The 18,157-nt window shown below is 38.5% G+C and overlaps 1 protein-coding gene across 1 annotated transcript in view; it reads left to right on the forward strand.

Moving 5' to 3' along the window:
* STRIP2 (striatin interacting protein 2) overlaps positions 1-18,157 on the forward strand; it is a 165,819-nt gene that overhangs the window by 26,256 nt on the left and 121,406 nt on the right. The window contains exon 2 of the mRNA XM_053716370.1: positions 12,248-12,354. Coding sequence (XP_053572345.1) covers positions 12,248-12,354 — 107 coding nt within the window. The remainder of the gene's footprint in view (positions 1-12,247; positions 12,355-18,157) is intronic.

Below are 18,157 nucleotides of genomic sequence, written 5' to 3' on the forward strand. Positions count from 1 at the left end.
ATCCCAGGTGTAGACAATTGGGAAGCGGATTATCTCAGTCGCCAAACGTTGCATCCGGGCGAATGGTCTCTTCACCCAGAGGTATTTCTTCAGATTGTTCAAATGTGGGGGCTCCCAGAGATAGATCTGATGGCCTCTCATCTAAACAAGAAACTTCCCAGGTATCTGTCCAGATCCCGGGATCCTCAGGCGGAGGCAGTGGATGCATTATCACTTCCTTGGAAGTATCATCCTGCCTATATCTTTCCGCCTCTAGTTCTTCTTCCAAGAGTAATCTCCAAGATTCTGAGGGAATGCTCGTTTGTTCTGCTAATAGCTCCGGCATGGCCTCACAGGTTTTGGTATGCGGATCTTGTCCGAATGGCATCTTGCCAACCATGGACTCTTCCGTTAAGACCAGACCTTCTGTCACAAGGTCCTTTTTTCCATCCGGATCTGAAATCCTTAAATTTAAAGGTATGGAGATTGAACGCTTGATTCTTTGTCAAAGAGGTTTCTCTGACTCCGTGATTAATACTATGTTACAGGCTCGTAAATCTGTATCTCGAGAGATATATTATAGAGTCTGGAAGACTTATATTTCTTGGTGTCTTTCTCATCATTTTTCTTGGCATTCTTTTAGAATACCGAGAATTTTACAGTTTCTTCAGGATGGTTTAGATAAGGGTTTGTCCGCAAGTTCTTTGAAAGGACAAATCTCCGCTCTTTCTGTTCTTTTTCACAGAAAGATTGCTATTCTTCCTGATATTCATTGTTTTGTACAAGCTTTGGTTCGTATAAAACCTGTCATTAAGTCAATTTCTCCTCCTTGGAGTTTGAATTTGGTTCTGGGAGCTCTTCAAGCTCCTCCGTTTGAACCTATGCATTCATTGGACATTAAATTACTTTCTTGGAAAGTTTTGTTCCTTTTGGCCATCTCTTCTGCTAGAAGAGTTTCTGAATTATCTGCTCTTTCTTGTGAGTCTCCTTTTCTGATTTTTCATCAGGATAAGGCGGTGTTGCGAACTTCTTTTGAATTTTTACCTAAAGTTGTGAATTCCAACAACATTAGTAGAGAAATTGTGGTTCCTTCATTATGTCCTAATCCTAAGAATTCTAAGGAGAAATCGTTGCATTCTTTGGATGTTGTTAGAGCTTTGAAATATTATGTTGAAGCTACGAAATCTTTCCGTAAGACTTCTAGTCTATTTGTTATCTTTTCCGGTTCTAGGAAAGGCCAGAAAGCTTCTGCCATTTCTTTGGCATCTTGGTTGAAATCTTTAATTCATCTTGCCTATGTTGAGTCGGGTAAAATTCCGCCTCAGAGAATTACAGCTCATTCTACTAGGTCAGTATCTACTTCCTGGGCGTTTAGGAATGAAGCTTCGGTTGACCAGATCTGCAAAGCAGCAACTTGGTCCTCTTTGCATACTTTTACTAAATTCTACCATTTTGATGTATTTTCTTCTTCTGAAGCAGTTTTTGGTAGAAAAGTTCTTCAGGCAGCGGTTTCAGTTTGAATCTTCTGCTTATGTTTTTTGTTAAACTTTATTTTGGGTGTGGATTATTTTCAGCAGGAATTGGCTGTCTTTATTTTATCCCTCCCTCTCTAGTGACTCTTGTGTGGAAAGATCCACATCTTGGGTAGTCATTATCCCATACGTCACTAGCTCATGGACTCTTGTTAATTACATGAAAGAAAACATAATTTATGTAAGAACTTACCTGATAAATTCATTTCTTTCATATTAACAAGAGTCCATGAGGCCCACCCTTTTTTGTGGTGGTTATGATTTTTTTGTATAAAGCACAATTATTCCAATTCCTTATTTTATATGCTTCGCACTTTTTTTCTTATCACCCCACTTCTTGGCTATTCGTTAAACTGATTTGTGGGTGTGGTGAGGGGTGTATTTATAGGCATTTTAAGGTTTGGGAAACTTTGCCCCTCCTGGTAGGAATGTATATCCCATACGTCACTAGCTCATGGACTCTTGTTAATATGAAAGAAATGAATTTATCAGGTAAGTTCTTACATAAATTATGTTTTTTCAGACAGTCAGTTTCATATTTGGGATAATGCATTTGATTTAATCATTTTTTCTTACCTTCAAAAATTTGACTCTTTTCCCCTGTGGGCTGTTAGGCTCGCGGGGGCTGAAAATGCTTCATTTTATTGCGTCATTCTTGGCGCGGACTTTTTTGGCGCAAAAATTCTTTTCCGTTTCCGGCGTCATACGTGTCGCCGGAAGTTGCGTCATTTTTTGACGTTATTTTGCGCCAAAAGCATTTAGGCGCCAAATAATGTGGGCGTCTTATTTGGCGCTAAAAAATATGGGCGTCGCTTTTGTCTCCACATTATTTAAGTCTCATTTTTCATTGCTTCTGGTTGCTAGAAGCTTGTTCTTTGGCATTTTTTCCCATTCCTGAAACTGTCATTTAAGGAATTTGATCAATTTTGCTTTATATGTTGTTTTTTCTCTTACATATTGCAAGATGTCTCACGTTGCATCTGAGTCAGAAGATACTACAGGAAAATCGCTGTCTAGTGCTGGATCTACCAAAGCTAAGTGTATCTGCTGTAAACTTTTGGTAGCTATTTCTCCGGCTGTTGTTTGTATTAATTGTCATGACAAACTTGTTAATGCAGATAATATTTCCTTTAGTAAAGTACCATTGTCTGTTGCAGTTCCTTCAACATCTAAGGTGCAGAATGTTCCTGATAATATAAGAGATTTTGTTTCTGAATCCATCAAGAAGGCTATGTCTGTTATTTCTCCTTCTAGTAAACGTAAAAAATCTTTTAAAACTTCTCTCCCTACAGATGAATTTTTAAATGAACATCATCATTCTGATTCTGATGACTCTTCTGGTTCAGAGGATTCTGTTTCAGAGATTGATGCTGATAAATCTTCATATTTATTTAAAATGGAATTTATTTGTTCTTTACTTAAAGAAGTACTAATTGCTTTAGAAATAGAGGATTCTGGTCCTCTTGATACTAATTCTAAACGTTTAGATAAGGTATTTAAATCTCCTGTGGTTATTCCAGAAGTTTTTCCTGTTCCTAATGCTATTTCTGCAGTAATTTCCAAAGAATGGGATAAATTGGGTAATTCATTTACTCCTTCTAAACGTTTTAAGCAGTTATATCCTGTACCGTCTGACAGGTTAGAATTTTGGGACAAAATCCCTAAAGTTGATGGGGCTATTTCTACCCTTGCTAAACGTACTACCATTCCTACGTCAGATGGTACTTCGTTTAAAGATCCTTTAGATAGGAAAATTGAATCCTTTCTAAGAAAAGCTTATCTGTGTTCAGGTAATCTTCTTAGACCTGCTATATCATTGGCTGATGTTGCTGCAGCTTCAACTTTTTGGTTGGAAACTTTAGCGCAACAAGTAACAAATCATGATTCTCATGATATTATTATTCTTCTTCTTCAGCATGCTAATAATTTTATCTGTGATGCCATTTTTGATATTATCAGAGTTGATGTCAGGTTTATGTCTCTAGCTATTTTAGCTAGAAGAGCTTTATGGCTTAAGACTTGGAATGCTGATATGGCTTCTAAATCAACTCTACTTTCCATTTCTTTCCAGGGTAACAAATTATTTGGTTCTCAGTTGGATTCTATTATCTCAACTGTTACTGGTGGGAAAGGAACTTTTTTACCACAGGGTAAAAAATCTAAAGGTAAAAACAGGGCTAATAATCGTTTTCGTTCCTTTCGTTTCAACAAAGAACAAAAGCCTGATCCTTCATCCTCAGGAGCAGTTTCAGTTTGGAAACCATCTCCAGTCTGGAATAAATCCAAGCCTGCTAGAAAGGCAAAGCCTGCTTCTAAGTCCACATGAAGGTGCGGCCCTCATTCCAGCTCAGCTGGTAGGGGGCAGGTTACGTTTTTTCAAAGAAATTTGGATCAATTCTGTTCACAATCTTTGGATTCAGAACATTGTTTCAGAAGGGTACAGAATTGGTTTCAAGATGAGACCTCCTGCAAAGAGATTTTTTCTTTCCCGTGTCCCAGTAAATCCAGTGAAAGCTCAAGCATTTCTGAATTGTGTTTCAGATCTAGAGTTGGCTGGAGTAATTATGCCAGTTCCAGTTCCGGAACAGGGGATGGGGTTTTATTCAAATCTCTTCATTGTACCAAAGAAGGAGAATTCCTTCAGACCAGTTCTGGATCTAAAAATATTGAATCGTTATGTAAGGATACCAACGTTCAAGATGGTAACTATAAGGACTATCTTGCCTTTTGTTCAGCAAGGGAATTATATGTCCACAATAGATTTACAGGATGCATATCTGCATATTCCGATTCATCCAGATCATTATCCTACAGCTCCAAGAATTTTTACAAAGGTTCTCGGTGCCCTTCTGTCTGTAATCAGAGAACAGGGTATTGTGGTATTTCCTTATTTGGACGATATCTTGGTACTTGCTCAGTCTTTACATTCAGCAGAATCTCATACGAATCGACTTGTGTTGTTTCTTCAAGATCATGGTTGGAGGATCAATTTACCAAAAAGTTCATTGATTCCTCAGACAAGGGTAACCTTTCTGGGTTTCCAGATAGATTCAGTGTCCATGACTCTGTCTTTAACAGACAAGAGACGTCTAAAATTGATTTCAGCTTGTCGAAACCTTCAGTCACAATCATTCCCTTCGGTAGCCTTATGCATGGAAATTCTAGGTCTTATGACTGCTGCATCGGACGCGATCCCCTTTGCTCGTTTTCACATGCGACCTCTTCAGCTCTGTATGCTGAATCAATGGTGCAAGGATTACACAAAGATATTTCAATTAATATCTTTAAAACCGATTGTTCGACACTCTCTAACGTGGTGGACAGATCACCATCGTTTAATTCAGGGGGCTTCTTTTGTGCTTCCGACCTGGACTGTAATTTCAACAGATGCAAGTCTCACAGGTTGGGGAGCTATTTGGAACTCCGTGCAATTTTCAGAGCTCTTCAGTTTTGGCCTCTTCTGAAGAGAGAATCGTTCATTTGTTTTCAGACAGACAATGTCACAACTGTGGCATACATCAATCATCAAGGAGGGACTCACAGTCCTCTGGCTATGAAAGAAGTATCTCGAATTTTGGTTTGGGCGGAATCCAGCTCCTGTCTAATCTCTGCGGTTCATATCCCAGGTGTAGACAATTGGGAAGCGGATTATCTCAGTCGCCAAACGTTGCATCCGGGCGAATGGTCTCTTCACCCAGAGGTATTTCTTCAGATTGTTCAAAGGTGGGAACTTCCAGAAATAGATCTGATGGCGTCTCATCTAAACAAGAAACTTCCCAGATATCTGTCCAGATCCCGGGATCCTCAGGCGGAGGCAGTGGATGCATTATCACTTCCTTGGAAGTATCATCCTGCCTATATCTTTCCGCCTCTAGTTCTTCTTCCAAGAGTAATCTCCAAGATTCTGAAGGAATGCTCGTTTGTTCTGATGGTAGCTCCGGCATGGCCTCACAGGTTTTGGTATGCGGATCTTGTCCAGATGGCCTCTTGCCAACCGTGGACTCTTCCGTTAAGACCAGACCTTCTGTCACAAGGTCCTTTTTTCCATCAGGATCTGAAATCCTTTAATTTAAAGGTATGGAGATTGAACGCTTGATTCTTGGTCAAAGAGGTTTCTCTGACTCTGTGATTAATACTATGTTACAGGCTCGTAAATCTGTATCTAGAGAGATATATTATAGAGTCTGGAAGACTTATATTTCTTGGTGTCTTTCTCATCATTTTTCTTGGCATTCTTTTAGAATACCGAGAATTTTACAGTTTCTTCAGGATGGTTTAGATAAGGGTTTGTCTGCAAGTTCCTTGAAAGGACAAATCTCTGCTATTTCTGTTCTTTTCCACAGAAAGATTGCTATTCTTCCTGATATTCATTGTTTTGTACAAGCTTTGGTTCGTATAAAACCTGTCATTAAGTCTATTTCTCCTCCTTGGAGTTTGAATTTGGTTCTGGGAGCTCTTCAAGCTCCTCCCTTTGAACCTATGCATTCATTGGACATTAAATTACTTTCTTGGAAAGTTTTGTTCCTTTTGGCCATCTCTTCTGCCAGAAGAGTTTCTGAATTATCTGCTCTTTCTTGTGAGTCTCCTTTTCTGATTTTTCATCAGGATAAGGCGGTGTTGCGAACTTCTTTTGAATTTTTACCTAAAGTTGTGAATTCCAACAACATTAGTAGAGAAATTGTGGTTCCTTCATTATGTCCTAATCCTAAGAATTCTAAGGAGAAATCATTGCATTCTTTGGATGTTGTTAGAGCTTTGAAATATTATGTTGAAGCTACTAAATCTTTCCGAAAGACTTCTAGTCTATTTGTTATCTTTTCCGGTTCTAGAAAAGGCCAGAAAGCTTCTGCCATTTCTTTGGCATCTTGGTTGAAATCTTTAATTCATCTTGCCTATGTTGAGTCGGGTAAAACTCCGCCTCAGAGGATTACAGCTCATTCTACCAGGTCAGTTTCTACTTCCTGGGCGTTTAGGAATGAAGCTTCGGTTGATCAGATTTGCAAAGCAGCAACTTGGTCCTCTTTGCATACTTTTACTAAATTCTACCATTTTGATGTATTTTCTTCTTCTGAAGCAGTTTTTGGTAGAAAAGTACTTCAGGCAGCGGTTTCAGTCTGAATCTTCTGCTTATGTTTTTCATTAAACTTTATTTTGGGTGTGGATTATTTTCAGCAGGAATTGGCTGTCTTTATTTTATCCCTCCCTCTCTAGTGACTCTTGTGTGGAAAGATCCACATCTTGGGTAATCATTATCCCATACGTCACTAGCTCATGGACTCTTGCTAATTACATGAAAGAAAACATAATTTATGTAAGAACTTACCTGATAAATTCATTTCTTTCATATTAGCAAGAGTCCATGAGGCCCGCCCTTTTTTTGTGGTGGTTATGATTTTTGTATAAAGCACAATTATTCCAATTCCTTATTTTATATGCTTTCGCACTTTTTTATCACCCCACTTCTTGGCTATTCGTTAAACTGAATTGTGGGTGTGGTGAGGGGTGTATTTATAGGCATTTTGAGGTTTGGGAAACTTTGCCCCTCCTGGTAGGAATGTATATCCCATACGTCACTAGCTCATGGACTCTTGCTAATATGAAAGAAATGAATTTATCAGGTAAGTTCTTACATAAATTATGTTTTTTTCAATTGACTACTTGTTCAAATTGCAGGCTGTCTTAGGCTCGCGGGTGCGCTTAATGCTACACTTTATTGCGTCATTCTTGGCGCAAAAATTTTTTGGGCGCGAAGAGCACGTCCGTTGATGCAAGTTCGTCATTTCCGGCGTCATACTTGACGCAGGGGTTCACACAGGGTTGCGTCGCTAGTGACGAGAGTGTGTCATTTCCGGACATAGTTGGCGCCAAAAAATTTTTCAATTGCGTTGTGCGTCATACTAGGCTCCCAATTTTTTTCCATTATTTATTGCCCCATTGCTTTTGCCTCTTGCCTTTTGCTATGTCAGAGGGCTATGCTATTTGCTTTTTTTCCCATTCCTGAAACTGTCATATAAGGAAATTGATAATTTTGCTTTATATGTTGTTTTTTCTTTTACATTTTGCAAGATGTCTCAATCTGATCCTGCCTCAGAAGTATCTGCTGGAACTTTGCTGCCTGACATCAGTTCTACCAAAGCTAAATGCATTTGTTGTAAAATTGTGGAGATTATATCTCCAAATGTCATTTGTAATAGTTGTCATGATAAACTTTTACATGCAGATAGAGTTTCTATCAGTAATAGTACATTGCCGGTTGCAGTTCCCTCAACTTCTAATGTACATGATATACCTATGAATTTTAAAGAATTTGTTACTGATTCTATTCAGAAGGCTTTGTCTGCATTTCCACCTTCTAATAAGCGTAAGAGGTCTTTGAAATTTCATCAACTTTATCAGAAGTTTTAAAAGGACCGACAGCATAATGAATTATCCACCTCTGATGAGGATCTATCTGATTCAGAAGACCCTTCCTCAGACATTGACACTGACAAATCTACTTATTTATTTAAAATAGAGTATATGCGTTCTTTGTTAAAAGAAGTGTTAATTACTTTGGATATTGAGGAAGCTAGTCCTCTTGATATTAAAACCAGTAAACATTTAAATGCTGTTTTTAAACCTACTGTGGTTACTCCAGAGGTTTTTCCTATTCCTGATGCTATTTCTGACGTGATTTCTAAGGAATGGAATAAGCCAGGTACTCCTTTTAATCCTTCTGCAAGGTTTAAAAAATTGTACCCTTTACCAGCAATTGCAATAGAGATTTGGGAAAAGATCCCCAAAGTTGATGGGGCTATTTCTACTCTTGCTAAACGAACCACTATTCCTATGGAAGATAGTACTTCCTTTAAAGATCCTTTAGATAGGAAGATTGAATCTTATCTAAGGAAAGCCTATTTATATTCAGGTCATCTTCTTAGGCATGCGATTACTTTGGCTGATGTTGCAGCTGCTTCAACTTTTTGGTTGGAGAATTTAGCGCAACAAGAATTTGATTCTGACATATCTAGCATTGTTCGCTTACTGCAACATGCTAATCATTTTATTTGTGATGCCATTTTTGATATTATAAAAATTGATGTTAGATCCATGTCTTTAGCTATTTTAGCTAGAAGAGCCTTGTGGCTTAAATCTTGGAATGCTGATATGACATCTAAGTCTAGATTGTTTTCTCTTTCTTTCCAAGGTAATAATTTATTTGGTTCTCAGTTGGATTATATTATTTCAACTGTTACTGGGGGGAAAGGAGTTTTTTGCCTCAGGATAAAAAACCTAAGGGTAAATTTAAGGCTTCTAATCGTTTTCGTTCCTTTCGTCAAAATAAGGAACAAAAACCTAATCCTTACCCCAAGGAATCTGTTTCCAATTGGAAGCCTTCCTCAAATTGGAATAAATCCAAGCCTTTTAAGAAACCAAAGTCAGCCCCTAAGTCCGCATGAAAGTGCGGCCCTCATTCCAGCTCAGCTGGTAGGGGGCAGGTTAAGGTTTTTCAAGGATGTTTGGATAAATTCTGTCCACAATCAATGGATTCAGAGCATTGTCTCTCAGGGGTACCGAATTGGATTCAGAGTAAGACCTCCTGTGAGGAGATTTTTTTCTCTCACGCATCCCAGTAAATCCAGTAAAAGCTCAGGCTTTCCTGAAGTGTGTTTCAGATCTGGAGGTTTCAGGGGTAATCATGCCGGTTCCTTTTCATGAACAAGGCCTGGGGTTTTATTCAAATCTATTCATTGTCCCAAAGAAAGAAAATTCATTCAGACTAGTTCTGGATCTGAAAATTTTGAATCGTTATGTAAGAGTACCAACTTTCAAGATGGTGACTATAAGGACTATTCTGCCTTTTGTTCAGCAAGGACATTATATGTCTACAAAAGACTTGCAGAATGCTTACCTTCATATTCCGATTCATATACCTTCATATACTCACAGTCCCCTATCTATGAAAGAAGTATCTCGGATACTTGTTTGGGCGGAATCCAGCTCTTGTCTAATTTCTGCGTTTCATATCCCAGGTGTAGACAATTGGGAGGCGGATTATCTCAGCCGTCAGACTTTACATCCAGGGGAGTGGTCTCTCCATCCGGATGTGTTTTCACAGATTGTTCAGATGTGGGGTCTTCCAGAAATAGATCTGATGGCCTCTCATCTTAACAAGAAACTTCCCAGATACCTGTACAGGTCCAGGGATTCTCAGGCGGAAGCAGTGGATGCGCTGACACTTCCTTGGTGTTATCAACCTGCTTATATCTTCCCGCCTCTAGTTCTTCTTCCAAGAGTGATCTCCAAGATCATCATGGAACAATCGTTTGTGTTGCTGGTGGCTCCAGCATGGCCCCACAGGTTTTGGTATACGGATCTTGTTCGGATGTCCAGTTGCCAACCTTGGCCACTTCCGTTAAGGCCGGACCTACTGTCTCAAGGTCCGTTTTTCCATCAGGATCTCAAATCATTAAATTTGAAGGTATGGAAATTGAACGCTTAGTATTAAGACATAGAGGTTTTTCTGACTCAGTAATTAATACTATGTTACAAGTTCGTTAATCTGTCTCTAGGAAGATTTAATATCGAGTTTGGAAGATTTACATTTCATGGTGTTCTTCTCATAAATTCTCTTGGCATTCTTTTAGAATTCCTAGAATTTTATAGTTTCTCCAGGATGGTTTGTATAGGGGTTTGTTTGCAAGTTCCTTGAAGGGACAGATCTCTGCTCTTTCAGTTTTATTTCACAGAAAGATTGCTAAACTTCCTGATATTCACTGTTTTGTACAGGCTTTAGTTCGTATTAAGCCCGTCATTAAATCAATTTCTCCTCCTTGGAGTCTTAATTTGGTTTTGAAGGCGTTACAGGCTCCTCCGTTTGAGCCTATGCCTTCTTTGGACATTAAACTGCTTTCTTGGAAAGTATTGTTCCTTTTGGCCATCTCTTCTGCTAGAAGAGTGTCTGAGCTATCTGCTCTTTCTTGTGAATTTCCTTTTCTGATTTTTCATCAGGATAAGGCGGTTTTGCGGACTTCATTTGAATTTTTACCTAAGGTTGTGAATTCTAACAACATTAGTAGAGAAATTGTTGTTCCTTCTTTGTGTCCTAATCCTAAGAATCCTATGGAAAGATCCTTACATTCTTTGGATGTGGTAAGAGCTTTGAAATATTATGTTGATGCTACTAAAGATTTCAGAAAAACTTCTAGTCTATTTGTTATATTTTCTGGTCCTAGGAAAGGTCAGAAAGCCTCTGCTATTTCCTTGGCCTCTTGGTTATAGCTTTTGATTCTTCAAGCTTATTTGGAGTCGGGTCAAGCCCCGCCTCAGAGAATTACAGCTCATTCTACTAGATCAGTCTCCACTTTGTGGGCTTTTAAGAATGAAGCTTCAGTTGATCAGATTTGCAAAGCAGCGACTTGGTCCTCTTTGCATACATTTACTAAATTCTACCGTTTTGATGTATTTGCTTCTTCTGAAGCAGTTTTTGGTAGAAAACTAGAAAAGTTCTTCAGGCAGCTGTTTCAGTCTGATTCTTCTGCTGATGTTTTAAGTTTTTCTTTTCTTCATGAGAATAACTTATATTTTGGGTTGTGGATTATTTTTTCAGCATTTGGCTGTCGTTTATTTTTATCCCTCCCTCTCTAATGACTCTTGCGTGGAGTTCCACATCTTGGGTATTTGATATCCCATACGTCACTAGCTCATGGACTCTTGCCAATTACATGAAAGAAAACATAATTTATGTAAGAACTTACCTGATAAATTAATTTCTTTCATATTGGCAAGAGTCCATGAGGCCCACCCTTTTTATGGTGGTTATGATTTTTTTGTATAAAGCACAATTATTCCAAATTTCTTTGTTGATTCTTTTTACTCCTTTCTTTATCACCCCACTACTTGGCTATTCGTTAAACTGAATTGTGGGTGTGGTGATGGGTGTATTTATAGGCATTTTGAGGTTTGGGAAACTTTGCCCTTCCTGGTAGGATTGTATATCCCATACGTCACTAGCTCATGGACTCTTGCCAATATGAAAGAAATGAATTTATCAGGTAAGTTCTTACATAAATTATGTTTTTACATGTTTCAAAGGATTTTAGTCAATCCTCAAATGTATTTTTCCGGTCCACACAAAAGCCAGAAGGCTACAGCCGTTTCTTTAGCTTTTTTGCTAAAACTCTTGATTTACAAGGCTTCTCCTCCAAAACACATTGCAGCCCATTCGACTAGATCAGTTTTCCACTTCCTAGACTTTCTAAAATGAGACTTTATCCCACCCTGTTTGATGGTGGTCATCTGGACTTCACAGCTTGGGTATAGGATTCACCATTTGATGGTTCATGGACTCTCACCATCTTATGAAAGAACATAAAATGTATGCTTACCTGATAAATTAATTTCCTTTTATAATGGGGAGAGACCACAAGATCCAGCCTTATTTTTTTGTACATTTGGTGGCAAGTACTGGTTTGCATCTTTTCTCCTTTCTCTTAACCAACATATTTACTGAGGGATTATGGGAAAATGGGAGGAATAAAAGTCCTGTTATGTTTGGTGTTTTTGCCTCCTCCTAGTGGAGTGGAGTTTAACCCGACATGTGGTCTTATGATCTGTCAATATTATGAATTAAATTAACTTATCAGGTAAGCATACATTTTGGGGGGTTTGAGTTATATGAGCAATGTTCCACTTAATGCATGACAACTCCCTTCATGTTTTGAGCATTTTCTTTGACTTTGATTCTCTTTCTGTAGGGTGCTGCTGAGCGTCATGTACCTGCTTATTGAGCATATTCGACAGGAGTGTGAGAATGACAACCCAGACTGGAGCAGCCAGAAGGAGACTTTTCGCACTGAGCTGGGTGAGTACAAAACTACCTAGACTAAAAGCTGTACACGTTGTTCAGACCCTCAGAATGTGTCTTAAACCACGTGCATCTTCCAGAATATATCAGCTACTCTTAAAACTGCTCCTGCAAATGTTTCAATCACAAGAGACACTACTGACTGTAAATACCCCTTATGTTTTGGCACTTTTTGGTTAACAACTTGGAAATAGAGCTTCAACAAATCTCATAATCGATTAGTTGGTCTGTGCACAGCACCAGCTGCTTCACGCTGATGAGCTCCTGCACATGGTATTGTGTTTTATGGTTATGTCCTTAGCCTAAAGGACGTCTACAGACATTTAGTTTTCACTTTTTCAGGACACTATATGTTTCTTTTTAAGTTTACAACTACTCCTGGCTTATGTGCAACCCAAAAATAAAATAGGAGTCATAATTTGTATTGTTTATATTAAATCAGGTGATTTAGGACTACGCTTTGCATGATATAGTGCTGAACTTGTTATTTACATTTAGCCCTAGATTGATGGCATTTGTTATATGAATTGATGTCACTATTACCTGTTTACACAATTTTAGTGGATTGCTTGCTATTGCTGATTATATGTACTCTTTTGATAAATGTGTAAGGCTGCGTCCTGTTACTGATATATAGTCTTTAGCCCTTTTGCCTTTTTTTTTTATTTATAATTTTTAATTAATTGGAATATGTACCAAATTCAACCTCTGTAAGTATATATCTGTTATTTTAAGAGTGGACTAGATATTTTTTTTCCCATAATCTTTTATAGCTGGTTGTTTACCATTGCATATAGATATCTAGATTGTAAGTTCCCGCGGGAATAGGGCCCTCAATTCCCCCTGTATCTGTCTGTAAAATGTTGTCTTTTATTGTATTGTTTCTCCATTGTACTTCTATCCTTGTACCCATGGGCAGCGCTGCGGAATCTGTTGGCGCTTTATAAATAAAGAATAATAATATTCAAGATATTTTTATGTCAGAATGAAGTCCAGGCTTACTTTAAGAGGCCCCTTGCATTGGTGGATAGCTAACAAAGATAAATAGCCCACCTTGGTAAAACTGGCAAAACCCTACTTATGCATCTCAGGCACCTCAACACCATCTGAGCGTCTCTTCTCTGATGCAGGCAAAATAGCTTGCAAAAAAAAAGAGCCAGCCTCAGCCAGGAGCATGTGTCCATGTTGATATTTTTGCATTTTAATGCAAAGTTTCTGAAAAGTTAACAGATTGTTATAAACAGTGATAGTCTCTTTCTAACATTTTGCGGTTTTGTTTTGCTTAATTATAAAAATTTGTTCTGCTGCTTAAAAAATTGGACCAACAGTTGTGATAATGTAAAGTTGTAAAGTTTTAGTCTTTAGTTTATATTTATAACACTCAGTATGTGGATTTTACTTTAAATATAGGAAAAAAAAAGATTTTATTTATTTTTGTCCGATTAGTCAAAAAAATAATCGGCCGATTAATCGATTATGAAAATAATCGTTAGTTGCAGCCCTACTGGGAAATAAAATAGTTTTGGATTCTCTCCATGCCCAAGAGCAAATGTTTTATTTATTGTGAAACTAAAGCTGATGTAACTTTAATAATGCCCAACCTTTGTCACATGAGGGGCCACTTTGGAATTGTTATTTATTTAAGGGACTGCAAATTTAAAAGATAACGTGAGAATATATATATATTTCAAACATCAAATGAGCAATGCTTTATTTAGATACCTGCCATTGTTCTGGCTTGTGCAAATAGCTGACAACAAAATGATATACTGTACCTGCGTTATTGCACTGATAAGGCACATAATCAGGATCTCCTCTTATCCTTTCTCATAAAGCTCTAGAAGCTCTCGCGTATCCTGCTTAATCAAGATTATTGCTCATATAAGATGAAAATACTATCTTCCTCTTGTTCAGACACTTAAAATATTCATTTGAGAAAAGTGGAGGGCCATATGAAACGCAGTAGAGGGGGCTATATTGTTGCGGCTCCAAATGTATCCCTATTCTTTAAACAGAATATATACCCCATACACTCACTTACACTCACATAAACTCATGCAACATTTTATTGAGCCCTAAAAGAGAACTTAGTGCCACCATACAAGCACCAAATTTAGGCATGTAACCTCTTATTTCTTTCTAATGTGGCAAGAGTCCACAATTCCTTACTGTTGGTAATTCATCACCTGGCCACCAGGAGGAGGCAAAAACACCCTACACCAAGAGTGCTTATATCCCTCCTATGTCCCTGTACTTCCTAGCCTTTTTTTGCCTCTCTAGGAGCAGGTGAAAATAGAGGTGCTCAGGATTTTATTCAACATCTTAAGGATTTTGATTCTTTATTCCCTCATAGGGAGAAACTTTTCTGAGTACTATCTGTATATGACTTGCAGCTCACTGCAGTGAGGTAGCTAATTGAGGATGCGGATTGTATTTAAATAACGCTTAGCGCATTTCTCACACAGGAAAAGATTGTTAGTGAGTCCAGATGCACTGTAAATCCTGCAGCACGGAGAAAGTTATTACAATCTTGTGCCCTCAGAACTCGTCTATGCGAGCTTTCTCGCTGCCCTGCCCCATCTTTTGTTGCAGCAACGCTGTTCCCTGCTGAGTAGTTTTCCTGGAGGGGGTAAAATCGCTATACCATAAGCAAAGTAGGGTGGTTTTTAAGGGGATTACGCAATTTATTTGTATTAACATTCATTTTTGGGAATGTTTTCATAAGTTTTATTACCATTTAGTCATACTGTTTATAGTGCTTTAGTTTTATCAGTATTCTTGCTACTACATTATATGTTATTTATTCTTTCATTGTACCGTATCTGTCTTGTTAACTTTATATATTCATTATGGAGCAAACTGGCACTGTCTGGCCTGGGTTAGACCCATTTATAGGGTAGGCACAGAATTTATTTTGCCATCTTACAAGTGTATGCTTTGTTAATCACGGTCTATCCTCCGGCTAATCTATGTAGTACTACTTTGTAGTAGTAAATTCTGTATTAGAATCTCAGAAGACTACTTCTACTTCTATATGCCTCCATGCTGTTAATATGCTACTGATTTTTCTCTAGGATTTAAGGATTATTTAAAGCCCACTATTTCTGAGGGTTTGGCTGCTATGCCACCTTCAAGTAAACATATTTGTATTTTCTCTAGCTCTTAGGGTAAGGGTGATGTACCTATTCTTCATTCTTCTGCCAACCCAGTTCAGGTGTCTTCCTCTGATGCTTCTTTTTCCATCTCAGAGGGTGAGTTGTCTTCAGAAGACTTGACCTCTCATTCAGGTCAGGAATCTGAGGAGTCATCTTTTAATTTTTGATTCAGGATCCAAAACCTGTTGAGGATAAGACTGTTCAGCAACTAGACATTATCTTAAAATCTAAATTTGTGAAAAAATGTTCCTGTTCCTGCTGGTTTATCAAAAATTGTCTCTAAGGAATGGGATAAGCCTGGAGTCCCATTTATTCCTTCTCCAAAATTTAACAAATTGTTTAAGGTCCCAACTTCCAATTTTGAACTTTGGGAAACTATTCCAAAGGTAGACAGAACTATTTCTACTCTGGCTAAAAGAACCATGATTCTTCTGAAGGATAGCACTTCCTTTAGAGATCCAATGTATAGGAGCTAGAAAGATATCTCAAGAAAGCCTTTAATCAAGGGGGTTTGTTGTTTCAACCAGCTGTAGGTATTGCTTTTGTTGCAGGTGCAGCATCCCCTCTGGTGTGATTCCCTGTATAATTTGGTATCCGTTGAGATATTCAAGAACATATAAAGTTCTTAAGGTTAGCAAACTTGTTTGGTCCTAGATTGAATTCTATTATTTCCACTGTTATTGGTGGCAAGGGAACTTTTTTCACCCCAGGATAAAAAAAATATAGATCCAAGGGCAAATCCAATAAACTATTTCACTCCTTTTGTCATTCCAGGAACTAAAAATCATCTTTTTCCCAGATATCTGATTTTTCCAAGTCTAACTGCACGCCTAACCCAATATGGAACAAGTCCAGCAATCCAAAAAAAATCTCCTTCAAATGCAAAATCTGCATGAAGGTGCAGCCCCCGACCCAGAATTGTTGCTGTCTGATCAGGATCCCTTGGTATTGGAGATTATCTCTCAAGGGGAAAAGGATAGGTTTTCGATCATGGCATCCTCGAGGGAGGTTTCTTTTGTCTCATGTCTCAAAGAGACCAGAAAAGAGATTGACATTTCTTCAATGTGTTCATCATCTGGAGGACTTGGGAGTTATAGTCCATGCTTTTCTCTCAGATCAAGTGAACAAATTTTACTACAATCTGTTCATTCTTCCAAAGGAGGAGGGAACTTTCAGACCCATTCAGTATCTAAAGACCCTCTTTTAAGATGGAAATGATCAGATCTTTTCTTGCTTTGGTTTTATAAGGTCAGTTTATAACAACCATAGATTTGAAAGATACATATATTCCTGTAGACAAAGATAACCAATTTCTTTGTTATGCCTTTCTGAACAGACATCAGTTTGTAGCTCTTCCCTTTGATCTAGCCACTGCTCCCAAAATATTAACCCCTTAAGGACCAGCGACGTACCCTGTATGTCGCTGGCCTTTTTTTGGGACTTGATTGTTTTATAGCGCGGTCTTGCCACCAGCGTTGAGACTGCTCTATTCCACAAAGCCTGCTGGAGGGAGGGCATTAAAAGCGTGTTCTTGCTAGACTTGTGCTATTATGTCCTGAAAAAACCCTTAACGACCAGTGACATACAGGGTACATTGTGGTCATTAAGGGGTTAATCAAGGTTCTAGGTGCTCTTCAGTCTGTTGTCAGAGCTCAGGGCATCGCTGTAGCTCTTGGATGATATTTTAATACAAGCTTTTCATATGACTGGAAATAAAACCTAACAAAGAGTTCTCTGTCTCCACTCACAAGTGTCCTTTCTGGAAGTGATCATAGATTCAGTTTACATGCTGCTGTTCTTAATGTTTCAGTGTACTCTCAAACTTCAATCTGCCTGTTTGAATCTACAATCTCTTAATTAAGCTTCTGTAGCTCAGTGTATGGAGGTAATAGGTCTAATTGTGGCGGCATCAGATGCCATTCCATTTGTAAGGTCTCATTTGCGTTCTCTACAACTTTGTATGCTAAGGCAGTGGAATGGAGACCACTCTGATCTGTCTCGGATTATTTTTATCGACCCATCTGTCAGAAAGTCTTTCTTGGTGGACTTCCCCAGATGCAGTTTCTCAGGGGATGATGTTTTTACATCCATTGTGGGAAATTACCACGTTTGCATGTCTATTGGGCTGGGGTGCGGTCGGTGGCTCTCGGAGGTCTCAGGTAGTTTGGTCCCCTCAGAAGGTGAGGTTACCAATCAACATTTTAGAACTGTGCAATTTTTAGCGTTCTTCATGCTTGGCCTCTTCTCAAACCAGTCTTGTTAATATGTTTTCAGTCCAACAACATCACGGCTGTAGCCTACATCAGGGTGGTACTTGTAGTACCCTAGCAATGAAGGAGGTATCTTGCATTCGAGCTTGGGCAGAATCTCATCAGTGTACCATTTCAGCAATTCATATTCCCGGAGTCAACAATTGGGAAGCAGATTACTTATATCGTCGGCACTCGGAGCAATCAATCAGAACATTTTCGATCAGTTAGTTCATCATTTGGGTCTGCCAGACATCTACTTGATGGTGTCTCACCTAAACTACAAGCTTTTAAAATAGGGTTAGAGGTTGAGAAATCCTGAAGCAGGATTGATATATGCTCTGCAGTTTCTTGGCCCTTTCGTCTAGTTTATCAGTTTCCTCCAATTGTGCTTCT

This window comes from Bombina bombina, chromosome 6 (assembly GCF_027579735.1).
Source record: "Bombina bombina isolate aBomBom1 chromosome 6, aBomBom1.pri, whole genome shotgun sequence".
In the NCBI taxonomy this organism is placed as follows: domain Eukaryota; kingdom Metazoa; phylum Chordata; class Amphibia; order Anura; family Bombinatoridae; genus Bombina; species Bombina bombina.